The 26495-nt window shown below is 33.2% G+C and overlaps 13 protein-coding genes across 13 annotated transcripts; 7 read left to right on the top strand and 6 right to left on the bottom strand.

Moving 5' to 3' along the window:
- Nucleotides 1–100: 100 nt before the first annotated feature.
- NAEGRDRAFT_62681 (uncharacterized protein) lies at nucleotides 101–1114 on the top strand (the record flags this gene model as incomplete). Its single annotated transcript, XM_002682061.1, has 1 exon — nucleotides 101–1114. One exon carries the CDS (start codon nucleotides 101–103, stop codon nucleotides 1112–1114), a length of 1014 nt encoding a protein of 337 aa, XP_002682107.1.
- Nucleotides 1115–1121: 7 nt separating this feature from the next.
- On the bottom strand, nucleotides 1122–2426 carry NAEGRDRAFT_45953 (uncharacterized protein; the record flags this gene model as incomplete). Its single annotated transcript, XM_002681911.1, has 1 exon — nucleotides 1122–2426. The coding sequence occupies one exon, from the start codon at nucleotides 2424–2426 to the stop codon at nucleotides 1122–1124; it is 1305 nt and encodes a 434-aa protein (XP_002681957.1).
- Nucleotides 2427–3643: 1217 nt separating this feature from the next.
- NAEGRDRAFT_30177 (uncharacterized protein) lies at nucleotides 3644–4546 on the bottom strand (the record flags this gene model as incomplete). The annotated part of the gene is made up of 1 exon (XM_002681910.1): nucleotides 3644–4546. One exon carries the CDS (start codon nucleotides 4544–4546, stop codon nucleotides 3644–3646), a length of 903 nt encoding a protein of 300 aa, XP_002681956.1.
- A 625-nt stretch (nucleotides 4547–5171) lies between these two features.
- NAEGRDRAFT_78174 (uncharacterized protein) lies at nucleotides 5172–8020 on the top strand (the record flags this gene model as incomplete). The annotated part of the gene is made up of 2 exons (XM_002682060.1): nucleotides 5172–7919; nucleotides 7966–8020. 2 exons carry the CDS (start codon nucleotides 5172–5174, stop codon nucleotides 7981–7983), a joined length of 2766 nt encoding a protein of 921 aa, XP_002682106.1. The 3' UTR covers nucleotides 7984–8020.
- A 12-nt stretch (nucleotides 8021–8032) lies between these two features.
- NAEGRDRAFT_62678 (uncharacterized protein) lies at nucleotides 8033–8650 on the bottom strand (the record flags this gene model as incomplete). The annotated part of the gene is made up of 1 exon (XM_002681909.1): nucleotides 8033–8650. One exon carries the CDS (start codon nucleotides 8648–8650, stop codon nucleotides 8033–8035), a length of 618 nt encoding a protein of 205 aa, XP_002681955.1.
- Nucleotides 8651–8773: 123 nt separating this feature from the next.
- On the bottom strand, nucleotides 8774–9964 carry NAEGRDRAFT_30287 (uncharacterized protein; the record flags this gene model as incomplete). Its single annotated transcript, XM_002681908.1, has 1 exon — nucleotides 8774–9964. One exon carries the CDS (start codon nucleotides 9962–9964, stop codon nucleotides 8774–8776), a length of 1191 nt encoding a protein of 396 aa, XP_002681954.1.
- A 280-nt stretch (nucleotides 9965–10244) lies between these two features.
- On the top strand, nucleotides 10245–11900 carry NAEGRDRAFT_56818 (arginyltransferase 1-like protein; the record flags this gene model as incomplete). The annotated part of the gene is made up of 1 exon (XM_002682059.1): nucleotides 10245–11900. One exon carries the CDS (start codon nucleotides 10245–10247, stop codon nucleotides 11886–11888), a length of 1644 nt encoding a protein of 547 aa, XP_002682105.1. The 3' UTR covers nucleotides 11889–11900.
- Nucleotides 11901–13546: 1646 nt separating this feature from the next.
- NAEGRDRAFT_56817 (rasGTPase-activating protein) lies at nucleotides 13547–16780 on the bottom strand (the record flags this gene model as incomplete). Its single annotated transcript, XM_002681907.1, has 2 exons — nucleotides 13547–16174; nucleotides 16289–16780. The coding sequence occupies 2 exons, from the start codon at nucleotides 16778–16780 to the stop codon at nucleotides 13598–13600; spliced, it is 3069 nt and encodes a 1022-aa protein (XP_002681953.1). The 3' UTR covers nucleotides 13547–13597.
- Nucleotides 16781–17468: 688 nt separating this feature from the next.
- NAEGRDRAFT_62673 (uncharacterized protein) lies at nucleotides 17469–18089 on the top strand (the record flags this gene model as incomplete). Its single annotated transcript, XM_002682058.1, has 1 exon — nucleotides 17469–18089. The coding sequence occupies one exon, from the start codon at nucleotides 17469–17471 to the stop codon at nucleotides 18087–18089; it is 621 nt and encodes a 206-aa protein (XP_002682104.1).
- Nucleotides 18090–18468: 379 nt separating this feature from the next.
- Nucleotides 18469–21089, top strand: NAEGRDRAFT_62672 (uncharacterized protein; the record flags this gene model as incomplete). Its single annotated transcript, XM_002682057.1, has 3 exons — nucleotides 18469–19369; nucleotides 19414–20823; nucleotides 20872–21089. The coding sequence occupies 3 exons, from the start codon at nucleotides 18469–18471 to the stop codon at nucleotides 21087–21089; spliced, it is 2529 nt and encodes an 842-aa protein (XP_002682103.1).
- Nucleotides 21090–21181: 92 nt separating this feature from the next.
- NAEGRDRAFT_45945 (uncharacterized protein) lies at nucleotides 21182–22987 on the top strand (the record flags this gene model as incomplete). The annotated part of the gene is made up of 1 exon (XM_002682056.1): nucleotides 21182–22987. One exon carries the CDS (start codon nucleotides 21182–21184, stop codon nucleotides 22985–22987), a length of 1806 nt encoding a protein of 601 aa, XP_002682102.1.
- Nucleotides 22988–23256: 269 nt separating this feature from the next.
- On the bottom strand, nucleotides 23257–23874 carry NAEGRDRAFT_62670 (uncharacterized protein; the record flags this gene model as incomplete). Its single annotated transcript, XM_002681906.1, has 1 exon — nucleotides 23257–23874. The coding sequence occupies one exon, from the start codon at nucleotides 23872–23874 to the stop codon at nucleotides 23257–23259; it is 618 nt and encodes a 205-aa protein (XP_002681952.1).
- Nucleotides 23875–24228: 354 nt separating this feature from the next.
- Nucleotides 24229–26158, top strand: NAEGRDRAFT_78171 (ribophorin I). Its single transcript, XM_002682055.1, has 2 exons — nucleotides 24229–24573; nucleotides 24646–26158. The coding sequence occupies exons 1-2, from the start codon at nucleotides 24260–24262 to the stop codon at nucleotides 26117–26119; spliced, it is 1788 nt and encodes a 595-aa protein (XP_002682101.1). The 5' UTR covers nucleotides 24229–24259; the 3' UTR covers nucleotides 26120–26158.
- The last annotated feature ends 337 nt before the right edge of the window (nucleotides 26159–26495 follow it).

The raw sequence follows: 26495 nt of genomic DNA, 5'->3' as shown, positions 1-26495 counted from the left end.
AATTATGTGAAAGTTATTAATTCATCAGCACACATGAATTCACCATTCAATAAAACAATAATTAGTAATTTTTCTATAACTTTAAAAAAAATTAACAAGAATGAAAAAATCATGCAACAACAATTTGCTGATAATGTTGGAAGGAGGCAACAATTTGATTAAACACAAAATCTCCGAATCATCATCACTCTTTAAAATTACCAATAATATTCAAAAGAGAGGATTAGGACTTGTGCTTGTTGGAAGTCTTGCTGTTTCATCATTGCCATTGTGGAAGGCTTGGAAACAAGTGAGTGAAACAAGACAAATTTTGAAGAAGGCTGATGAATCGAATCATTGGCCTTTTGCCCAAGGAGTTATTCAATCAGTAGAATTAGAGGAAGGTAAAATTCTATTCGGATTAACAAATGCTTGTAGATTGAATATTAAATATGAATATAAATTAGGAACTAGTCAATACTATCAAAAACATCCAACAGGGTCGGGCTATAGAAAAATTGATTTAACACCAAAAAAGTTGTTTTTGGATGAAAAGGATAGTAATGTATTTATTCCTCTCATGCCTACTTCTATTGATCCAGAGGAGCCATTAGTGATAACAAGTGGAAAGCCAAGAATATTTAATAATGATAGAGTATTTTGGACAGTTCCATACTGGTTTGTTGGAAGTGGAGAAGAAATGAAAAATAATTTATTGGGATTGGTTGAAGAATTCAAAAAGGACGAGGTTATTCTTGTGAGAATTAATCCTATAGATCCAAAAGATTCAGTATTAATAGCTGGAAAGCAAACATTTGATCAATCTTGGAGATTCACATTTGTTTATTTATCTATTATGGCGTTGTTATCACTCATAACATTTGCAACAACGTACTATTCTCTTATTTCAACTATTGGGGAATTTGAAATCAATACTAGGTCTAAAGAGACACCTCCAAAGGAAGAAAAATCGTCAAATTGGCTTTCTACAATGGTTTGGTATGTGAATGAATATTACAGATTCTTTTCATCTGTAGTTCTTAATAGACACAAAACCGAAGCTCTCCCACCACCAAACCAAAATCAAAAGCCAAAATTTATTGATGTGAACGAATTAAAGGAGGAGAAGAATTGATTTTTATTTACATTCCTGTTGACATCATTTGGATGTATGGTGAAACTTTTAGTTCAGGGTTATTGTGGAAAGTGAAGGAAATTAAATTGGAAAGATTGACAACATCTGCAGGAATAGTTTTCAATCTGTTACTATCAAGGCATAATCTCTTCAATTTGGTAAGATTACCAATTGTTGAAGGAAGCGAGGAGAGCTTGTTATTGAATAAATCCAATTCTGTCAAGTTTGTTAAATTTCCTAATTCTGGTAAAAGTTCAGCAATTTCATTATTTTGAAGATATAGCGTATCAATATTGATCAAGTTGTACAATCCTTTTGGTAATTGTTGAATAGTATTGTTGAAAAACGTAACTTCTCTGAGAGAAATAGAGTTTGAAATTTCTTCAGGAATGGTTGATATTTGATTTTGATGGGCTGAAAAAACTTTTAAGGAATCAGAGAAAACAGCCTTAATGCTGTCAATACTCTTGATTTGATTGGAATGAAGGTAGATCTTTTCAATTTTGTTATTGGTTTGGATGTCTATATCTTGAATTTTGTTGAATGGTAAAGAAATGACTTTGAGATTTGGTAATGAGGAAAACCATGAATTATCTACTTGCTCAATTTGATTTTCATCCAAATAAATTTCTTCAAGTGATTGATTGACCGAGTTCACATTTTTCAAAGTACCAGAGACTTTGTTATTCTTCACATAGAGGTGTTTGAGGTTTGTAAGATTTCCACCAAATAAAATATTATTCAAAGAATCATTATCAACAAGGTTGTTTGATAAATCGAGCCTTATAAGAGAAGAAAGTAATGAGGTCTCTGTTGAGTTGATGAGTGAACAGATGGAATTATTGGCCAATATCAAATATTCCAATTTAGGCAACCATGTAGCATCCATTTTGGAAGAAATAAATTCTACAAGGCAATTATTGGATAAATTAAAGTAAGTGATGGATGCATTGAATAAAAAACTCCAAAATGCATGAGACATGTTCTTGAAATTATTATGACTTGCATCCAATATTTTACACTTCTTTGAAAGAGGAGACATGTCAACTTTTTCACTGGCTTGTTCTTCACTCAATTCATTATATGAAATTATAAATCTCTCAATGTTATAAAGAAAAGGCTTCACCAATTCAATATTATCCATAAACTCATCAAACTTTAAATTAACTTCCACAGTATTTTCTTCATTAAACTCTATTGATGATGTTGTTGAGTTGGTAGTATTGGCTTGCTTCCTTTCTTGTTCGGAACCAATCTCTCGCACAAGATTGTTCATGCGATCAAAATTGTAATTCTTCAGAGGATCAAACATGTTTGTAGCAAATTGATGAGGTGAATGTAAATGGCGGAAATGCACTCGACAATACCTCCTTAAGTGGTTGATGTGAAGGAATTTTTTATGAATTTTCCGAAGCCTTTCCTATGCAGAAAAACAATGGTTTGTTCCTCAACATGCAAACCAACTCATTGCCATGAAACACAATAGGTTGAAAACCATGGAATGTTGTTTTGTTTGAGAATTTTCAATGTTTTTAAGATTGAGGAGTGGATTTTATTTGAGTGAAAAGGGTCATTGCTTTCTATTTTGTGTGGTTGCGCAAAAGCTAATTAAACCCAAACCGAACTTGTGAACTGAACAGTCTTAATGTAAAACTTAAATGGATTAATTGGAAATAAAATACCTTCATGCTCAGGCTTTTCACAGTTTTTTAAAATTAATTAATTTTTTCAACCACAATTATTTTAAACAAGTTTTCCAAGCAAGGAAGAGGACAGTTCAACACTTACCAAAAGGTTATCAGCTAAATTTGCTATTCAGTTAACTAAACATGTTTTGTCAAATACATGTGCGGTCATCAAGGCAAGTGAAATTATAAGTGAAAGGTTTCTGCTGGCAATGCTAATTAAACTAGTGGGTCAGTCCTAATATCAACACAACCACGACATCTCTATAATTTTGTTGTTTATTTACATTTATGCATGCTCGTTTGTGTCAAGTTTTCAAATTCCAATGGTTTGACGAGATTAATTTGATTTTTTCAAATCTTGTTGTAATAATTTGTGTAATTCTTCCTTTGTGGGAGTACCAACACCGAACATTAATTTCATTTGTTCTTCTCTTCTGATTCTTTCAATATCTGCTGTTGGATTTGCAATTCGAATTGGAGTATGTAATTTTTCTTGACTTTCATCAATAATTGTTATGGCAAAATCGTCATCCTCATCATTGGACATTGATGGTCTATCCACTAAAAACTCTAGAGCTAGAGTTTTTCTATTATCATAGTCTTTCTTTTGTTGATAACCAACTCCGAGAGTGATTGCTCCTCCAACAATAGCCTATTAAATATTATCCAAATATTATATTGTGATTTAAAATAATGTAAAGTTTGTGATGATAGTGCGCTCTGTCAAGCAATCCTGATTATTATAGAGGTATTAAACATACTTTCTTTCCTAACCGAATAATCATGGCTATTTTTTAAAATAATAAAAATCGAATTTTGATTGTATTATTAATGATACACTTTAATGGTTTGTCAATTTGTCAAAAGTTTCAGAGAGTGAGTTATATTTCTTAATCCAAGGATGATTTGGTGAAGAAGATTGCAATTGAGAAATAAATCTGGAAGCGTCTTTCTTCAAATGTAAACTACAAGCAATAAGATTAACAAAAGTTTCTGGATCATTTGTTGAAATACCTAAAGCATTCATCAAGATCTTTTCAGCATCCTCAAATTCAAAATCAAACATTAAACATAAAGCTAAACCGTTGGCAAGAGCAACAGATTGTCCAAACTTTTCAGATAATTCTTTAAATGTCAGTTCAGCTTCAGAAACTCTTTCCTTTGTTCCTTTAGCCAAGGAAACAAAAGCACCAGTAAATTGAGTTAATGTAGCATCTTCATATTGTTCGGACATCTTTTTAAATGTATGCTCTGCTAAATCAGCACGATTCATTCTAATAAGTGTTCTAACACGAAGAGCAAAGGCTTCCAATGATGAAATATCGTGAAGAGTCTTTAAACAAGCAATATCATTTCCTTCATGAGCATAAATAGTAGCAGAAACAACAGCAAAAGTATTGTCAGTAGAATATGATGGATCTTGTTGGAGAGAGTCGATTTTTTCAATAATAGAATCATTTGGTGATCCTCTTTTGGCAGCTTGGAAATATTCAGCCAATAATCGGACTGATTTAAGAGGAATAGCAAGACTATCACTTTCCTTGATTTGTTGTAATACAAGATCATGTTGTCCCAATCCGATGTGTGCTCTATATGAAAGAACATCTCTTTCCAATTTCATATCCACATTATTTTCATTGATCGATGTTTGGGCAATTTTGCTCAAACACACAGTGTGATTGCCAAGGAAGAGAGCATTTCTCACTGAAAGTAATTCTGGGAAGCCGTCCAATGTTTTAGACATTTTTTTATATAATTTTTTTATTATTTGATGACGAAGTTTACACGTAGAGTGTATTACGATTTTATAATTTAAATTTAATTATTATTTGATGGATTCTAACTAGTACTTATTTTCAACAAATATTGTTGTGTTTATTTTGTTATTTAGCACCAATAATGTTCCCGCCTAAAATTTAATTCAAAAAAACCCACCAAAAAAATGGACCAATCTTTAGAAAGCACTCCTTGCACACCACAAAGAGGAGGAAACGATATCTTGGATGATGATCATTCATTCCTTACCACTGGAGGTAATTCTGATGCTAAGGTTTGGCGATATCGTAGACAAACCTATTTGGAAGCTCAAGCTAATGTTTCCAACTTTATTGTTAAACCATTCTTTGTTGCTTTCTCTGCTGCTATCGGATTTTCTGTTGGTTATGCAGTTTTTGACTTTTTCATGGCTTTCTTCAAGAGAAGAAGACAATAAGCACAATTTTGTCTCTGCTCCTAGATTTTTAAATGTGTCGATGAGTAATCTTCACATTCCTAGATTTTCACATATCAATAAAAACAATTCTTTCGATTTTGTTGGTCAATTCGCCTTCTATCATCCACACCAGCATTGTTGATGACATCACAAAAAAATGGCTAAAAAGAAGAAGTCAAAGAATACCACCTCAACAACAACAAATGAACCACAAGAAACAACATCAACAACAACCGAAACAAGTTCAACCTCTGAGAATGTGGAATCACAACAAGTAGTAGTTGAACCTACTACAGAAACTTCCAGTCACTCTTCCGAGGTAAATGTTGATCAACAAGAATCGGAGCAACAAGAACCAGAAATTGTGGCAGCTTCATCATCGGAACAAGAGTCGAATCAAGTACCGTCATCGACAATTGAAGAAGTATCGTCAGTTGTAGTTGATTCCCCTCCTGCATCAGAACAAGAAGAAACAAATATCAGTGTAAATAATAATACTCCATCATCAGCAACAACCACAGAATCTACTGACAGTCACCAAGTTACATCATCAAGTAATAATGAAGAATTATTGAAATCACTCACTGATACTATTCAAAACCATTGCAATTTAATGTCTGATGAATTTACCTCCTTCACTGACAAGTTTTCACAAAAAGTACAAACTTGTGAAAATAGTATTACTAAATCAAAGGAAAATAGTGGAAGATTATCGAGTTCTATTGCCCAACAAAAGAAGGAGGACTCTCAGAAAGGAACACTTTTGGATCCAACTGTACAACAAATGATTATGGGATTCATGACACAAATTGATCAATTATACGAGCAACGTGATATGGCAATCACAGAAAAGATGAGTAAAATGGGAACTAATTTACAAAAGATTTCCAAAACAGTTAAAGTTTATGAAAATGTAAAGAAGAAGGAAAAGGATCCAGAAGATCAAAAGGCTGAAACAACAAATGAGGAAGTTTCATCAAATGCTCAACCAAGTGACAAGGTTGAATCTTCTTCAAATGCAGATGCAAATGTTTCTGAGGAAGATATCAGGAAAAAGTGTGCAGAATTTGAGAAATTGTACAAAGAGAAGGAGAACGAATTGAACACTTTTAAAACAAAGGTCACGGATTGGAAAGAAAAAGTGAAAGTAATCAGTAATAAGGATATGAAGAAAATTGAAGAGCTCAAAAAGCAAGTTTCTACTTTGGAAAAAACCATTGAAGAATTAAATAAGAAAACAGAGGAGGGAAACAAATCTGCCGAGTTCAATTCATCTCTTCAACAAGAATTGAAAACAAAGGATGAATCAATTGAGAAGCTGAACAAACAAATCGAGGAGCTGAAACTTCAAATATCACAAAACGACAAACAACTCAAGGAGAGTGACGAAAAAATCTCCGATCAAAAGAAGACCATTGAGGAAAAGGACAAGCTTTATACTGATCTTTGTGAAACTGTAAAGAATACGCCACCAGTTGTCTCAGAGCCTGTTAAAAAGAGTTATAAGGATATCAAGATTCTCAAAAAGATTCTAATAGATGGAGTTTTGTGGTTCTATTTCCAATACACAGACGAAGAAAAAACAAATCTTGAATGGATGCAGCACGATTTACTGAAGGAAGTTTATTCTCAGCAAAGTCAAACAGAATCGTTTGATACATTGGTACCAGGCAAATCAATTATTGAGGAATTGGAAGAAAACTTCCAAACAAAATTATCCGAATTAACTAATAAGTATGATGAGCAGGTTAAGTTATTGAATGATAAGGATGAAGAACTCAAAACCTATAAGACTAGAGCACACGCTGCCTTGAAAAAGAAAACAGACGCTCTTAATCAAGCTAAGGTTGATTATGAAACTCAAATCACTCAACTAAATGAAGCTGTCACCAAGAAGCAAGAGGAACATGAGGAATCAACAAAACTAGTTCAAGATTTGCAAGATCAAGTTCAAAGTTTACTTGAAATTCAAGAAAAGGCTGTAAAGCTTGGAGGAGAACTTGATCGTGTAAACTCAGAAAAAGATGATTTAGAGGACAGAATCAGATCTTTGGAAAAGAAGATTGAGAGAAGTAAGGAGGAGTTCAATCAAGAGAAGGCAAATATAATTCAAGAATATGAGGCTTCCATGAAGACTCTTGAAAATAAGAATGATGAGTTGGATGATCAATTCAGAAAAGAGTTGAGAATTTCAAGAGAAAGAAGTAGAAGAATCTTGGATGATAAGGAAAGAGAAATTACCAAGCTCCAAATGAAGATTTCCGAATCCAAACAACAATTCGAAGAGGCTGAATCCCTTAAAGAGAAGAATGTTTCTTTAGAAAATGAAATTACCATTTTGAAAGACGAAAATCAATCTCTTAGAAATCAAATTACTGATCTAATGAATAATGCTCTTGATTCACCATCAAGCTCTAGAACTCCAAGAAAGATTGATCAAAGTCAAATTTTAGAGAATGCTCTTTCAGGTGAGGAACCTTCCACTCCTTCAAAGGAAGAGCAGAGCCCTACCACTTCCACGCCAGCTCTGGAAAGAGATTTCAATCAATTGGTAGAACTGGCCAATATTCAAGCAGGTAGAGATAATGAAGTTAATCACTATAAGGAAACTATTAACAAGCTTAAGGAAATAATTAAAGACAGAGAAAGTAGTGAAAAATCATTTAGAGAATTGGAAAAGCAATTGAAAGAAGAAATTGAACATTTACACAGACTTCAAAAACGAGGTGATCCTAACCTAGAATACTTGAAGAATATTTTATATTCATTCTTGACCTCAGATGAGAAGATTGTTAGAGAAAAACTTCTCAAGGTTATTGGGCAATTACTTGATCTCAAAGAAGAAGAAATGGACAAGATTGCACAAAAAGTTTTTGTTGAAACTAGTCCCTCAATTTGGGGAATTGTAAGTAGTTGAATATTTAATTATTTTAACACATATTTCTCAACAGTTTGGAAATAAGAAATAACTTAATTTATTAAACGACTGTAATTTATATTGTGAAATTTCCTTAAATTCTAATTATTACCGTATCCCATTGTATGTGAATGAATAACTTGGGGCAATTTCTCTAATCCATACTTGCCTTTCATAGATTCCATATTCTTCACGAATGTTTCAATTATTTCATCAAATAATTCTTTCGATTCTTGATCTGTTGCCTTTGCATACAAATCTCTTGCATGTCTCTTAAACTTTTTACTGATATTAGATCCAAATTGTCTCCTCAAAATGTTAGCCAACGTTCCACTTCCCAATGACATTGGCTTGTATCGAATGAAGGCAACATCTCTTGAGGTATTCTTTGTCATCATTTCATCACGTGCTGTATGATTCAAAAATCCCTTCCTACAGTCAAATCTCTTATCCACTCGAAAATCATCATTTTTCAAATCACAAACAATCATTAATTTGAAACTCGTTTTAGTTTCGGAAATCAATTTTTGTGCAAATTTTTGTGTTAATTCGTCAGCGCCTTTTGCTCCCCCCACATAGATTTGTTCATTGTTGGAAATACTTTCTTCCAGATGTGATAGATAGTATTGTTTGAATTCCTCCTCTGTTAGATCAATATGACCACTGAATTGAACAGCATAAAGTGTTGTTGTTGATGATGATGGAGGTATTTGAGACATTTTTTTATGTGTTAAATTTGTTTATTTTCAAATTCGACATTGAAAGTTGCAGAAGTATTGTAAAGATTTTAAGTGTTGAATAAGTTTCTAAGCTAATTAAAATCTTGTTCTTCCTAACTATTACTATTGAATAAATTTACAGTTTTCAAATTCTGGTTGTCTAAATAATCTGAAACCTCCTTGTCTTGATAGTCTAATGTTCTCTTCAGCATAGAGTTTCATTTCCTTCTCATAAATTCTAAGGGATTCCTTGTTAATTCCATTCTTGACAAGACAGTCGCATAGAATTGCAGCATCTTTCATAGCTAGGTTTGCTCCCAATCCAATTGGAGTCATGGCATGAATGGAATCTCCAACAAAGGTCAATCTTTCAGTTTTCCACTCTGGAATATTTGGTGAAAAAGATGAGATTCTAATAAAAGAGCTTTCACTTTCTTGAGAAAGTTCAATTAATGATCTAACACTGCCATTCCAATTTTCTGTCAATTGAAGAGCATATTTCTTCAATTCTTCCTTTGATAATTGAAATAGTTCCTTATCTTGTAACTCTAAATTGACTCTATTCAAAACAAGAACCCAATAAACATAGTTGTGAGGTTTAGGGATTTTTCCTCCTGAAATCATTTCATGATCATGAGTGAAGGAAACTGGTTCGAGAAATAAATTAACCAGTGGTTCAGATTGAGTGATCATGGTTGTGTTCTGAAGACCTTCCTTTGGAAATTTGGATTCTAGTTCATTAGTAAGAAGAGTTTTACCAAATATGGCTCTACCTTCAGTGTCCAAAAGTTTGTGATCAGGAATTTCTGCCACTCTAACTTTGGAATTGGCACCATCAGCTGCTACCAAAATATTACCTTCAATTGTTTGACCATTCTTAAAGAAAACCCTAACACCATCATTGGTCAACTGATGTTCTTGATATTCCCATCCAAATTTAACATCATCTTCCAAACCAAACATCAACAATGCACGAAGAACATGTCTATCAGCAGTATTTGGCTTATTTGGATCAGCATGATTCGGTGGAGATCTCTCCATTGGAACAACTTTTCCCTCCAATGCATCAATATTTGTAAACTTTAACTTGTTTGTAATAATGACCTTATTGAATAATTCCCAAACATTTGTTGGTAGCAACTTCTCAAGAGCATCATGTCCTTCTGAACTAATACGTAATCTATATCCTTGAGGTCTATAATCTCTTGACAGGTCCCTTTCACATATTATGAAAGAAATTCCAGCTTTTTTCAAACCTTGTCCAAGAGCCAATCCACCAATTCCACCACCAATAATTATAACTTGGGTTTGCATTTTGTTTTTGATTTTCAAAGAATGACCAAAATGTGAGCTTGTTAAATAATTCCACAAACCATTCGAAACACGTGTAAATGTACGACTATTAAATGTTGGTGGACATTTCACAAACGTGTTTAACTATTATCCGACACTGCTTATTCAGTATAGACTATTTGTCCCATCTAACAATAACTGTTTTCTCAATTCCATCTTCTATTCAAAACAATTTTGTAATGATCAACTCATTAATGTTATTCTTATTGGTGGAATTTTATTTATTTAAAGATCAAAAAAAATGAGTCAACGAAATCGATCCGCACAAAAGCAACCACAACAACACTATTGTCCAATTATTTTTCACGGAGAGGATGCTCATAGTTGTGGTTATTGTAAGACATTAGATGAGTCGGGTAAGAATGTGAGAACTCCCGATACCTCTGTGAGTGTTGGATTTCACGTTTATCAACTTCCTGCCAATATTTATGAAAAGATGATGTATCATAATATGAGAAGATCGGGAGTGTATTATTATCAACCACAGAATGATAAGACATGTTGTCCACAATATGCTATTAGGTTAAATTGTTTGGAGTTTAAAATGAATAAGAATCAGAAAAAGGTGATGAAAAAGATGGATAAATATTTGGAAACGGGTACCTTTCATCATGAAGAATCGAAGGAAAATAATAACAGCTCTACAAGTGAAAAAGATCCAAAAAAGAGAAAATTCGAGGATGAAAATTCAATTGTAGAAACTATTACCAATAATTTTAGAAAATTATTGAAGGAAAATATGCAAAAAATTGTTGATTTATTTGAGGGCTGTAACAATACAGAAAAATTGAAAGAGCAATTAGAACAAGTTTTTGAAAAACAAAGAATTCAAACCAATCAGAAGAATCCAAACTTATTGTCAACACCAATAGCATTTTCAATCTTTGGATTGCAAAAGAAATTTGGTTGCAAGGAAATTGAAAAGAAAGAATTGGCTGAAAAAATTGTTTCACTTCTTAATGAACATTCATGGGAAGAAACGTATCACATTTCTATCAAGATTGAAGAAAACGGATATATTAATATTGAACTTTTGGACAAACAGTTAAAGAAAAATTTTGAACAATCCAAGCAAAAAGAGTCGACTCAAAAAGAGGCGATTCATCCTAGACTACATGAAATCAAGACAGTTCTAATGGATTCTGAATATAGAGAAGAGGAATACAAACTCTATCAAAAGTATCAAAAGATCGTCCACAAAGAAGATGATAGCACTCCAAAAGGATACCAGAGATTCCTCTGTGACTCTAGCTTGTTGAACGTGGATACAGATTCCACATCAGACAAGAAACCATTGAAAGGATATGGTACATTCCATCTCCAATACAGATTGGACAACAAATTGATTGCTGTGAGCGTTCTAGATGTTCTTCCAACTGGATTGAGCTCTGTCTATTTCTTTTACGATGCTGACTACTCGGATTTATCACTTGGTATTTACTCTGCACTTACAGAAATTGAAATGATCAAGAAGGAAAGTGAGAAGTTCCCAAATTTTAAATATTACTATCTTGGATTTTATATTCACAGTTGCCAAAAGATGAAATACAAGGGTCAATACAGCCCAAGTGAAATTCTTTGTTTTGATACCTATACATGGGTACCTTTGAACGATGAATTAAAGAGCAAGTTGGAAGAAAACAAATACTTTACATTCAATGAACAGGCTGAAAAGAAACGAGGATTGGAATTTGAAGAGAATGATGGATTATCAATCTTCTTCAATAGAGAAATTATTCCAAGCCAATTACTCAACATGTTACCATTATCTACTGATGCAAGAAAAAGAATTGCAGAATTCAAAAAGGTATTTGGTAAAGATTTACTGAAAGGAAGTGGATTTGCTTTCTATATTGATGAAGAAGATCTTGATACCTGCGAATAAACAACTATTAAGAAATAGTTTATTCCATTGGGGGAGGATTGAGATAACTCTGGCCTAGTTCTAGTATTTCTTCTCCATATTCTTGGGATGCAAATTGGGAAATTTCAGGATCATTTCTCAATTCTTGTGAAGCGGAGTAGAGAGCCAAACCAAATAATTCTATTTGCATTTCGGCACTGTCTCTACATTCTTCTAATAATTGTTTCCAAGCTTTGGCATCTTGTTTGATGGCTTCCAAAACAATTTCTCTATCATTTGTAAAGTCTTCGTGTGCTGCTTGAATAGCAAGGCCATTTTCTTTAACTGCTTCCAATGTAATTTCTCTGTCTTTCTTCAATTCCTCTGGAATATGAGAAAGCACAAAACCTCTAACTTTCACAGCTTGAAGGATGAACTCTCTATCATTCCTAAATGATTCTGAAACATATTCCAAGATATTTTCATTGTTCTTGATAATCTGTAAGATGAACTCTCTATCATTAACCAGTCCAGTATCAGCAAATTCGAGCATTTGTGGTGTTTGCTTAACTGCCTCAAAAACAATCTCTCTGTCCTTCTTGAATTCTTCTGGAACCTCTTGAAACGCCCAACCACTTTGCCTGACAGCCTCTAAAACAGTATTCCTATCTTTCCTCAACTCTTCTGATACATTCTTTATGGCCATTCCATTTTTCTTTACTGCTTGCTCAACTATTTCTCTATCGTTCCGTAACTCTGTAGGTACCAAATGTAAAATATCTCCACCTTGTTTCACAGCTTGCAAAATCATTTCCTTGTCCTCTTTAAACTGTGTTGGTGCATATGTAAGTGCATAAGCAGTATTATTGACAGCTGTGGAAACAATTTCTCTATCATTCTTAAGATAGCTGGAAACATAACGAAGTAATGTTCCATCATTATTGACTGCCTCCATACAGAAATCTCTATTTTCCCAAAACCTTAACTTGTCCAGAATTATTGTAAACGAATTAAAACTAAATAGCACAATGCCCAATACACGAATGATTATAAAAAACCTATCTCTAATTGAATCAATGATAAAATCAGAAACATGATTACCATCTTCGTCATAATAGAAATCTAGACTAGTACATTGCAGTAATTCTAAATGTTGATTAAGAGACAAAATGTCAACATCCTACTCACCCTGCAGTATACTACTGTTTTCATTCTCAATTAATGAAGCAATCTTAAAGCATGAAGAGTTCACTAACTTTGTAATATCCAAATAGTTGGCAGATAATGCAATATCAATCAATAGAGCCGAATCCAATTCTAAAAACTATCTCACATTATTTCATTAAAATTTACTTTCCAATTACTAACCTGATTGTCCCAATCACTGATTTCTTCCTTCCTTGTCCCCATCATTGGAAACTTTCTTTCAACTCTTTCAGGTAGAGAATAATACTCACAATATTCAATAACTTTTTGTAAAGTCAAGTGATTAATATTCGGAAGGTGAATACTAACAATTTCCTCACCATCCGAATCCTTTAGCTTTTCCCACATTCTACTCATCACGATTACATCCTCAAGCGTGTGCGCGACATTATCTTTCGTTATCAAGTGAACAACTTGTTGCGCCATTTTTTTTATAAGTTCAAGTTCCATAAATGTTTAAGGTAGCAAACAATGTTTCAACTAATGGTATTATTGGATGGATTCTTATTTAACATTATTTATTTTGTGGAATGAGTTTTCCAAATTTAATCATAGAGAGAGGAATTTGAGTTTCCAACACGTTTGAAAATTCTCATGGAACCTCTCTTTGATAATGCAGAAGAATCTGTTGTTGAGGTTGTTGTGGAGTCGGAAGTATTGGAAGTTGTTGCACTAGTAGTAGCAGTTGTATCAGTTGATGAAGATGCAGTTGATGTGGTTGGGTTGACTATGATTCCAGCTCTCCTTTCTCTTTTTCTGTCCCATTCAGTTCCACCAATCTTTTTCACATTCTTTGTGAGACGTCCTACATCGTTTACAGAGACAGATGGTGAACGATTCTTATAAGTAATTCCTCGAGGAGTGGTTGGTTGTTGTTTATCAGTTGTTGTGAGTGGAGAAGTGGAAGGAGAGGCACATTTTGGTTTTGGTGAGGAAACAGTGTGTGGAGAGTGAGATTTGGTAGTGGGTGAGTTTATCGTCTTAGAAGGCGATGGATTTTGAGTTGAAATACTGAGATTGGGCCTGCTACTCCCAGCACTACCGCCAGTAGTATTGGATGAAGTGGATTTAGTTGAAGGTCTCACCAGGGCATTTGGATCATCTTGTGAAAGTTGTTTGATTTTCTTATCGAGACCTGCTTTAGAGATGAGTGCCAAACGATTGGCAAACTTGTGGAATGTGGCCTCAGTAATGATATCATTTTCGAAATTGTAATACTTTTTGGTAAATGCTTCACCAAAGTGGTGAGCAATAAATTCCAAACTTTGTAATTTGATGAGATCAGGAACTATTTCCTTAGTTTCTCTGACATATTTCTTTGGTTCTTCTGACATACTTCTCAAGAAATCCTTCACACTGTCAATTTGAGCACCAGTATAGGCCTCAACTCTCTTCATGAATTTTTCCTTCTTACTTTCACTAGTTCTAATTTGATTGGCAATATTTTGGAGAATCTTTGTCAATAATGTTAATGTACGTTGAACATTCTTTGGTGGTGAATCCTTAATTAAACCAAAAAGTTGTGGAGTAACAAGGGCAGGACAGAAGAATCTCAAAAACAGCAAACCACCAACACACAATTCACCACTTGCTGCATACTTTTGCTCAGATTCTTCAAAAGTATGAGCTAGGACTTCTCTGATTTGAGGTGGACATTCATACTTTGAATTGATAATCAAATTTAACACTTCATCACAAATTCCCTTCAATAATTCAGCATTCTTATCAGCAATATCTGATGCAACCTTTTCGTCATCAATTTCATAACTCTTATTTTCCTTGATGAGTTTCATGAGGAATGGTTTAATAGTTTTGGTGAGATAACGCAAACCAAAAACTTTAAAGAATAAGGTTACCAATTTGGATGATAAACTGTTTCTTCTGAAAAGGGTACCAGCAGATTCTGCACTGTCAACTTCGACAGAGATGGCACTTTTGACAAATTCCACACTTGTCTTTGGTGAATCAGAGGCATCAAAGAGTGTTAACAGAGGAGCAACCATCTTTTCAGAAACATTGAGTTGGAAGGAATTGAAACATCTGACAACTTCTTGAAGTGGTGTTTCAGTTGTTAATAATTCGAAAAAGTCCAGATATGGGAAAATCTTGGAGTGAATTTCTTCTTCAGGATCTCTCAAATCAGTTCTCTTTTCTTCGAGTAAGATGTGTTCACAGATAGCAGTTATCCATTCCTTTCTAGCTTCTTCAGAATCAGTAATGAATTGATGCTCTCTCAAATTATGTTCCTTTCCGTTACTGAAACTAGTTTGACATTGAAGGGAAAACTTGAAACCTTTTGGATTTACCAAATTTAAGAATTTTTCCAATTTTCTCTCTTCCTTTGTGTGAGATTTAATAGTGACTGATTCACCAGACTCTTCCTTTTCAATTGATTCAATGATTTCATCAATGATGAGTGTTCTATCTCTTTCACTTTCACTAGAAGCAAGTAAATAATAAGGATATAATTCATCCAAATCAAGCATTGGACCTCTTCTTTCCAATTCTCTACGTTTTCTTCTAATAATGTTGATGGTTTGTTGTTCGTCAGCTTCCAAATCGTCAATACTCTCAAAACTGTTCTGTGCATCATCTTCATCCAATAGAGCCTGATTGTAATAGACAAATTCCTTTGATTTTTCAATATTCTTTTGTTTTTGTAATTCCTTTTCCATGGCTTCATCTCGTGGCACATAAACCATTGCATCACTGTCAATAACAACAATACCTAGAGGTTCTTTCCTATCTTCCTCTGAATCAGATGCATAATATTTCAATAAGAGTGTATCATCCAATTCAATATAACGACGAGCCCACTTGGCAAAATTACCCTGTCCTCTTTTTAACATGAATCCAGATTTGAGTATTTTTGGTTGTCTTGTTGAGATTTCTTCCTCTTCCTTCTCTGGATCGTAATCATCATCATCTTCTTCTGGATTATTAATTCTAGAAAGTGCATTTTCACCATATTGCTTCATTTTCAAAAGAAGTGAATAGATACTTCTTTCCATTGCTTTATAATGTCCCTTATTGGCAAGTGGAGCTCTCATAAATCTAAATTGTACTTGAACATCATCACTTAAATTGAGTGAAAATTCAACTGGATGATTCATATCGAATACCTAATATTTTCCAATTTTAATTTTGTAAAATATTTTAATAATAATTTATTATTATTTTACAAATTAGTCAAAGCATCAATAAATATGAATTCATTCAAAAAAACAAAAACTTACATTAATTTTGATTGGTTCAGTCTTTCCCAATCTTTTATCTATTTGTACTTTGGCTTCACCTGTCTGTGTTTCGAATACTTCAATTGATAACTTTCCACTTTGTAAAGCACTAATTCCATACGGAATAATAACTCTTTTACCTAATTTAATATTCCAAGGATTTGTATTACTGTAAAATGTTTTAACACCTGTTATTCTAACTTGATTGTCAAAATTGACTCGAACATAAACACCTGCTTGATCATTTGTTGAATTATTAGAAGAAGCAACTGTTGATGATCCGTAGATTTCTGAATTTTTATAATTGTCAATGGAATCAACAATAACTATTAATTTTTCTTTCGAATTGAAAATATCAACAATATTCGAAACATTGGATGATGAAGAAGATGTTGTGGCGAAAGAACCTCCCGAGGATCTTGGAGTGCTCACATCAAGTGTTGGATACTCCCCTGCCAAGTCATTTACGCCCCCTACTTGCGAACCAAACATTGTTGATTTTTTTTTTGAACAGTTGACGTTTGAAGTGTTAATCAATTTCTTCAGGTATTGTCGGATTTGGATGAATTCATTGGGCAAATTATCCAATGGAAATTGTAACGTTGCAGAAAAATATTACACATCAGCATGTGATTCGGTTGATTTCTGATAAAACTATTCCTCAAACATTTTACAATATTTATTATAATAATATTAACATGTATTATTACAATTTGTTTCCAAGAATTACAGTTGTCAAGATCAGATCTATTGATCTTCTTGGTCGAAACGACTTTCAATCTCCAATCATCATGATCATTACAATCGTAATCTTATTCGAAACTATTGAACCCAGCCAATTAGAATAAAATGCAGATTGTATATAAATTACCAATTTCAATTTATACATAAAAAGATTCAGCTTCAACTGTTTGAGAAATTTCATTACTAGGCCATATTTTCAATGACCAAATTACTTCTCTGAAAAGAAAAACACAAACTTCTAAAAGAACTTGTTTTATGAACTCTAAATCCGCAATCCTTAATTCTTCTTCCATTTCAATTTGGAAGAGTTGACCAACGTTGAGTGTATTACTGTCGCATTTATTGAGTTCCAAGTTTAGAATTCCTATAAAACCAAAAGATATCGAGTTTTAATTGAACAAACAAATTAAAATACAATAACATGTTTAATATGAAAATGTGCTCAAAACAATTAATTCTCTTCATTGTTACATTCTTGCTATGTTTGACATTTGCTTTCGCTCAAGAAACTCAACAAGATTCGAATAAGCAAAGACCTCCAAGACCAAATGGATCAATGCCACCTAGACCAATGCCTTCTGGTGGAATGCCTCCAAAGCCACAAGATTCTCATATGCCACCAAGACCTACTCCTCAACAATCTGGTCAATTGCCACCAAGACCAAAACCTCAACATTCTTCCAAGCCACCTAAGAAACAACAAGACGAATCCCAACAATCAAACACTGAATCTGCTCAAGATGATAACAATTCCAATTTGGATAACAATGAAAGAGAATCTCGTCAAAATGAACGTGGATTTCCATTTGGAATGATTTTGGCAATAATTGGAGGAATTGTCTTGACTTGTTCTACTTGTTTAATTTGTGGAGCTTCTATTACATTTTGCATTTTGAAGAAGAAGGGTTATTCTATTTCATTACAAAAGAAAGAATCTCATCAACCATTAAGAGAGGAAGAAGAAATGCCATCTCAATTTATGGCTCAAGTTCCAGTTGTGTATAGCCAAACTCCAATTGTTCATTATCCAATTATTCAACAACAACAACATGTTTAATTGCAAGTGCATTCACTTATATTTAAATGGAGCCAAAATTGTAAATATTCGATTTGTAAATAAACTTTCCATTTTTAATTTATTGGCAATGCATATTTATTGTAGTAATAGGAGAATGAAGCAAAAAGATTCAAGAGATTTCACGGGGATTAGATAAATAAAAGTCAACTACGGGCCCAAAATTAATGTCTATTGAAAGAGATGATGAAAATTGAGTGCAAATATTGAGAAAAGTCCTTAGACGATTCTTAATTTACCTCAAAAGGAATATATCTCTTTCTGTCACTGCCGCTCTATCCCTACTAATTAACTTCAATGTCACTTATCACAACAGAGGTCAAAAAACATCAATTAATAAAAAACCTCAAAAGAAAATACAATGGTGGTCAACAAGTCCTCAAATGCAATTCATCCCAATGATGTTGATGAAGAAAGTGCTGTTTTTTCTTCAGCTTCTCACTCTGAAAAAGTTTTAGAAAAAACAAATTTCGATGAATCAAGAAAACCATTCGCTTCAATCAAGTTCTGTATTATTATTCTAATTTCAGTAATAGTATTGATTAGTGTTCTTTTTCTATCGGCTATTTGGATGAGCTCTTTACTTCCTTCTAATTTCAATTTGAGTTTAACTGAAAGAGATTCAGAGTTTAATGAAATAGTCAATTCGGTCAAGAAGATTTTGCTTGATGTTACTCATGGGGCTGACACCATGCGAGCTCAAATTAGATTCCTGTTGGATTTTGAAAACTATGATCAGATAGAAAAGATTGTCTATCAGACCTATTTATCAGAACAGAGAGCAAACTCTGACCTTGTTGTAACAATTTATGTTGGAAAGAATTCTGGAACTAATCTTGGAATTTACAATTCAGGAACAGATGTTTCAATTCTCAATTGTACACAAGACCATCAGATATTTTACAAATGTGATCCAGATTTAGAAAAGTATGAAACATGTCAGAGAGGAAATGTTCCAGATATAATTCAAGACCCATTAGATGTTGACTATATTATAGAGACTTGTAATGAACATCCTGAAAAACTGACCTTTACAAGAGGATTTGTGGATGTTACCACTGAAAATTTGGATACCTTCTATTCATTAGTTTATTGTTTCTCTTTCACTGCTAGATCAGCTCAGGATACCATTAAATTTGATTATTTTCAAGGATTTGATATTACAGTGGCTAGTGCATCTGATTTCTTGATTAATAAGACGAAAATCATCGATGGGTCCAAGAGTTTTATATTTGAAGTTGCCCAAAATTATCTAGTTGCTAGTAAGTATTTTTTTTATTGAACACCAAGTTGACCATTGATAAAGTTGATAACAGGGATACCAAAACTGCCGTTCTAGATGATAATGGAAACGTTGCCAGAAAGACGGCTTCCAATATTGAGGACACAAGAATCAATAGTATCTACAATGTAATTGTTGATTTTGCTAAAGGAGATATTAAATCGAACATTGCCTGCAACACTCCTAAAACATTTGACCACATGACTGATTATGTTTCGATATATAGATTGTGTCTAAATACCAACATTGATTGGATGTTTGTTCTGAGTATTCCAAAGTGGAACTATATGGGATCAGTAATTATTGGAATTGTTTCGTCACTTTTGGGCGCCTTAATTATTGTTTCAGTCTCTATCTCACTCTCTGTTCTCGTTTCCATAAAAATTGTAAAACCATTCAACAATCTCATCGAACAATTCGAAGCAGTTTCTCACATGGACTTGGAAAATGTCAATGTTCAACCAAGTACTTTTTCAGAAGTTAGAACTTTACAAAAACACTTTTTAGAAATGACCAACACTATCAAAATGTATAGAGCTTTCCTTCCACCTCATTTGCTTGCTCAATTGGATCAGAAGGGTATGGGCTCCTCTGAAGAGAATGGAACTAAGCCAAATGAGTTACAATCAATTTCGAGCTCATTCAAAAGCAATTCTCAAGTGAAGGAATCATTTAGAACTAATCATACAGAGAATTCTTCAAAAGGTTCCAAATATTCAAGTATCAAGGCTGATATGTTCTCTCTATTCTTAGAAAAGAAGAAAGTTTCCATTAGTAACATCATGATAGATAATTTTTCAAAAGTATTGAACTCAATTCATTCTCCACATGATACAATTCATATGTTGACTGATTTCTTCGATCAAATCACAACTATATGCAGAACACATGGAGGATTACTTGGTTCATTTGAGAATGATTCCATTACAATTTCATTCAATACAACTTCTGCCCAGAGTAAACATCAGGAAAAGGCAGTGGTAGCAACAAGAATGATTCTGGAAAAACTTTCGTCAATTAAGGAGAAGAAATGGCTTTCTTCTAATAACAGATTTGCAAAGAAAATTGACAAGCATTTGATTGATGATTTGGAAATTAGAGCTGCCATCTGTCTTCAAGAATGTGTTTGTGGTAATGTTGGAACAAATGATAGTAAGAATTACACGCTTATTTCAAATGCCAAAAGTAATTTGGAAACCATGTTGAGAAGGGCAAGAGAATTCGATTTGAAATTAGTTTCTTCCCATTCCATTCAAAAAGCAATTGAATCTCAATATCACACAAGATTTGTTGGATATGTGAAAATGATTGAAGATCAAAATTACTCATCAGTTGTGGAATATTCAGAAAGCCTTCACATTAATGGAATAGAGGACCATTCCAAAATGGAAAAGATCTTTGAAATTGGAGATTCCACTCAAGGAAATGCAGATGGTAAGTAGTTCAATTGAATTATTTGAAAATTGATTATCTCTCTTTTAGAATGGATGTACGAATTGGAAGAACAAGAAAAGAAACAAAAGTGGAAAACCTACAATAATGCATGTCTCATGTACTTTGAATCTGACTATTCGAATGCACTACTGCTCTTCCAGCAATATTTCGATCACCAATTGCTTAATGGACGTAATGATAAATTGGCAGCAAACATGATTGAATTGTGCCAATCAAAGTGTGATATCTCCTTAGAAGATCAATAAATACCAATGTCCGATCCAATAATACCGAAATATTTAAATAACACATTGTAAAACATATTTCAACTCAATCAATTTTAAATCATCATTAAAAAATGCCATCACTTAAAAGGCTTGTTGTCCCTGCTGGTAATAGTACTAGGAAAAAGATAACATCACTACTGCTGTTATCATCAAGCCTATCATCAAATAAGAAGAATTATAAAATTGTGGAAAATAGTGCAACAAGGAATTTTTCATTCCGAACAAAGACGATCACCCGAGATGAGCAGCAAGATCTTGGAGAAATCAAGTTGAAAGTAGCTAGTGAATTTAGAGCATCACCTGAGGATGCTAGTGATGCTTTTGTGGAGTATGCTCATCAGAAAAATAGATTCTATGGACCAAGAAGTTGGTACAAACCAGATGTGTATCCTGAACAAGTTTATGTTCCATTGTGGGTTTTTCAATATGGTGATGCTTGTGGATATAAAGTAAAAACAAGGATTACTATCGATCCAAGGAAACAAAGAGAATTATTGACCAATTTGTTCGGAGAAATTGAGGAAGTTATTCCTGAAAAGGATCCTCTCATATTGACCGCTAATCCTGAGGATTTTTCACAAAGAGATGTACATCAAAAGCAAAAGAATCAAAAGAAAATTTTGAAAGAGTTAAAATTGGAAGATGAAAGCAGATTGAAAGAACTTGCTGATATTATGAAAACAATTCTGAAAAATCAATTTCAAATTCAAGACCATACCTTCAAAATTGAAACTCTTACAAGCTCAGAAATAACTATTAGCTGTATTATAGATCATATCAAATTGGACGAACATGTCGAGCCAACTAAATTATTGGGTACTGAAACGATGGTTGATGATTATGCCACAATATATGCATCAACTTCTTTTGAGAGAAGGTATATCAATAGAATTGCATATAAAATAGATAAGAAATACCTCACAGACCCTACCTATATTTCAAAAATTAATTACAAATTGAAATGGTATCAAAATTTGTGGGATGATATCAAATCATGGTTCAAGAGATCATCATTTAAAAGAGATTATTCTGTCGATTATTATACTGTCGATTGGGAAACATCTTGGTCATTGGCTTTGGATAATACAGTACCTCACAAACTCCAAGAAAGCATGAAACAAATTATCTCCAAAACTATAACCTCCACAGAAGAACGAACTTTATTCGATTCTCCAACTATTCAACTTTCTAATTTTAATATTGAAAAAACTGATTTCAAATTACACAAAAAGGAAATGATTTATATTCCTGTCTATGTCAAACAGGATGTTCTCAATTTTCCACATACCCTTAAACTTTTCAGTCCATTCCATATTAGACATAAGGTTAGAAACTTGTCTCATGGTGAACATACGTTCCACTCATTTACAAACGGCATTGATACAAGCTATGTGACAGGATATGTACCATACAGTTTCCCTAAATTATTTTTATCATACTTTACAGGAGTTTACTCTGGTTGGGGTATTATTTCCTCATTATTCCCATTTATTGACATCTATAGCTCATTAATTTATGGATTTTTCTTTTCTTTATTTGCTGCATTTGGAGCTAGCACAGAGACATACTACAAACCTTTATTACATAAGGAGCACCATAAGAAGTTTGCTGTCCACGTTCACAACAAGTATATTTCCAACAAGCCATTACAAAAAATTTACTCGAATGCCTGGAAGTATTGTGCTAACCCATCAGATGGTAATACTGCCCTTGCCATTGAAATCAGTAAGGGTTGTGATTTATACTCTCTTTTAGAACTTGATGCCCAAAAGTTTAGCTTGTATACTCAAGAAGAAATTCGATCTCAATATAAGAAGGCAAGTATTTTAAATTCACTCAACCTAACTGTCTCAGCTTGCTATGATTTACCATCCTGATTTGTTCAATTCCAGTAAAAGAAAATCTGTTCTCTCATCATCTGAAATCTCAGGCGAACCAGAACAAGAAGAATCATCTACAACACAAACCAAAACAAACGATGAGGAATGGACCACAGAAGAAATTATTGAAAGATTCAAACAAATCAACTATGCCTTCTCCATTTTGGGAGATCCATACAAACGAGAACTTTACCACAAACATGGAGCTACCTATTTCCAGTATTCAATGTAAACAAAAACTGAAATATTAACACTGTATAGTTAATTTATTGTTCTTGTTGACTGTAAGGGAAACCCTCATCGACTGGATCAATAAACCATTCCAAAAGTCTTGAAATACTTGTAGGTAAAATCTTTCTCATGCAGAATAGTACAGACATGACTATCAAACAATCGAACAATCTGAACAAGAAAACTTCCCAAGCATTAGTTCCAAACCATTCTTTGAATTCTTCCCATATTTCGCTCAATCTCGAATATTTATGAATTTTTGGCTTTGCTTTGGCCAATCTAAATAATTTATCCAATTTTTTCGTAATTGCTGGAATAATGTCAGAGTGAATATAATCCTGTTTATCCTTCAAAGCTATAGCAATTACTCCTGTATTTCCAATAACTGATATTTCAAAAGGTGGTTCATCTCCTTCTTCTGTTTCCTCTGTTGTTGCATGATGATCGGAATTATTGGTTGTTGCTGTTGATTGTTGAAGTAAATTTGGTATTTGTGAAGTGTTCATACTACGACTTGTTGAAATGTCTTCAATAGATTCAACTGATGTTATCAGAGAGTCAACATTTGTAGAAGATGCACCATTACCCTCCCTATCTTCGGAGGATGAGAGTACAGTCATGGATGAAGTTGGTTGTTGAGTGGAAGAAATCATTTTTTTCAATTTTGAATATTCAAATATTATTGATTTGAGAATACCACAACCTTATCAAGACCTTTTCTATCCGCTCAATAGAATAGCTACTGCTGTGTGTTGAATGTAAATGCATTGCTTCAAAAACTTCCTTACATGTATCTTGATATTATCATTTTAATGGGAGAGTAATATAGAAAATAGGATTTATCTTATTACAAGGATTCATTAAATAAAGTTCATAGAGCAATGGCCAACATTTTATTCACAACACCACTCGAAAATGTGTTAAGATTGTATTGTGTCGTATTGTTCGTCACATACAAGAAAGCAATTTTCTCAAAGTTAATTTTTAAAAAATAAAAAACACAAGCAATAACGCATCATCACATTTTGGCTTGTAAAAATGATGATCACTAAAACCACGCTATCTGTGTTTTTAATTGTTTGCCTTTTGGCTGTTTTTACTCAAGCTAAATCCAACGTTTATTCGGATATTGAAATCTTGTCGATAGATAGAAGTATTGATACCACACAAAATGTTGTTGTTAGACATGAAGTGAAATTAACTATTCAAAATGTTGGATCATCCGATGCTAAATTCTTCTATTTGGCTTTCCCAAAGGAACTCGCTTTAAATAATGTTGCCTATGTTTCTGCTCGCCAACAATCTACAACATTGAATGTTCCAAAGCATAAATTCAATGATGAATTGAACAAGTAAGTATTAGTTTTATTAGCTTGGGATTTTTAATAATGTCATCATGATTAATATTTTGATCATAATTATAGGGATGCTTTGTTCTATGAAATTGAACTCGCTTCACCATTGTCTCCAAAGCAAAAGGTTGATTTGGTTGTCAATATTGCCCTCACCAATGTTATTTCTCCATTCCCAAAGGAAATCAAACAAGATGAACACCAAAAGGTTGTTTATGAGGATAATGCCTACTTCTTCACACCATACAAGGTTAAATCACAAATTACCCTTGTCAAACTCGGAACATCAGCTGTTGAATCATACACTAACACTGTTAAGCCTGTTGAAAACAAAGGAAATGGTATTCAATATGGTCCTTTCCGTGATGTTGTTCCATTCACTACTGCTGGTGTTAGATTGCACTATGTTAACGATAGACCATGTTTTGTTGTTTCCTCAGTTGAAAGAACTGTTGAAATTTCTCACTGGGGTAATTTGGCTGTCGAAGAACACTACGAAATTAAGCACACTGGTGCCAAGTTAGTTGGTCCATTCTCTAGATTTGAATACTCTAAGAATCCTGGACAAACTTCACCAGCTTCTTTCAGAAAGATTACTGCTACTTTGCCACTCTTGGCTAATGATATTTACTTTAGAGATAGAATTGGTAACATTTCATCTTCGGATATTCGTGTTTCTGGAAAGAATCTTGAAGTTGATTTCCATCCAAGATTCCCACTTTTTGGAGGTTGGAAGATTCGTTTCTATATTGGATACAATTTACCAATCAATGATTACCTTACTGTTGCCATGAATAATCCAGAAAAGCACAAATTGAGATACAAATTCTCAGTTCCATTCGATGCTCCAGTTGAGGATCTCACTCTTAGAGTTGTTGTTCCAGAAGGTGCTGATGATGTTGAATTCAAAACTTCATTCCCAATTGACTCTGAATCAAAGGAAAATTTGAAGACCTATCTCGATGTTTCTGGTAGAACTGTTTCTGTTATTAATAAGAAGAATGTTGTCCCAGAACACAATGAAAACTTCCTCCTTTCCTACACTTTTCCAGCTTCTGCTGTTTACTTTGAACCATTGTTGGTCATTTCTGCTCTTTTTGGTTTCTGCTTGTTCGTCATGGTTTATGTCAGAATGGATCTTTCAATTTCCAAGTCTGATGAGGAACTTGAAAATGAACGTGAAACTACTGCACATGAATTGACTGAACTCTATGTTGAAAAATTCATTGAAAGAGATAACTGGTATCAAGAAGTCGAACAAGCTGTTGCCTCCAATAATCAATCAACTATCGAATCTATTGATAAGAAGAGACAAGAATTGAGCGAAATGATCAAGAAGGATATTGTTACTGAATTAACAAACTTGAATGCCAAGTCAATTGTCCACATTAATAAGATTGAAAAGAGAGAAGCTGAAAAGTTCGACATTATTAAGACACTTTCTCAATTGAAGAAGAAGGAAGGTGAAGAATGGAAGAAACTTCAAGACAATTATGATAGAATTACCGACGAAATTTATGCCACAGTCGATATTTTGAGAGAATAAATTATTAAAAAACTTTTATAATTTATTTATTATTTTGTGAAGACTCAAGTTCACAATTTACTCTTCTCCTTATTAATTCATATTTTGTTCGAGCCATAAGCTGTTAATTGAAATATCGAAAAAGAGTTCTTATAATCGAGCAGTATCCTTGATATAATAAGGAACCTCCCAGCTAAATAATGTTGTCAAAAAAAAAAGCTTTAAAAACCCTTAAAAAAACAAATCCAATTCAGGTTTCTGTTTTAATATTTAATTAATTTTTAATATTAATTAATTTATTTTTATATTTTGAAGGTAAAGCATGACATTGAATTTCAAGAATAACAAATTCATTCTAGATATGAAATAAGAATAGATTGCATGATGATCTCCAACA

Source organism: Naegleria gruberi (genome assembly GCF_000004985.1).
Source record: "Naegleria gruberi genomic scaffold NAEGRscaffold_4, whole genome shotgun sequence".
NCBI classification, from domain to species: Eukaryota; Heterolobosea; class Eutetramitea; order Acrasida; family Naegleriidae; genus Naegleria; species Naegleria gruberi.
The sequence above is the reverse complement of the archived record's forward strand: the minus strand, read 5'-3'. Positions and strand labels throughout refer to the sequence as shown.

Bases quoted from the DNA above. Each gene is read 5' to 3' on its own strand.
- NAEGRDRAFT_78171 (XM_002682055.1), top strand. From the start codon at position 24,260: ATGATGATCACTAAAACCACGCTATCTGTGTTTTTAATTGTTTGCCTT. The intron at 24,574-24,645 runs GTAAGTATTAGT...TCATAATTATAG, and splicing joins TTCAATGATGAATTGAACAA to GGATGCTTTGTTCTATGAAA.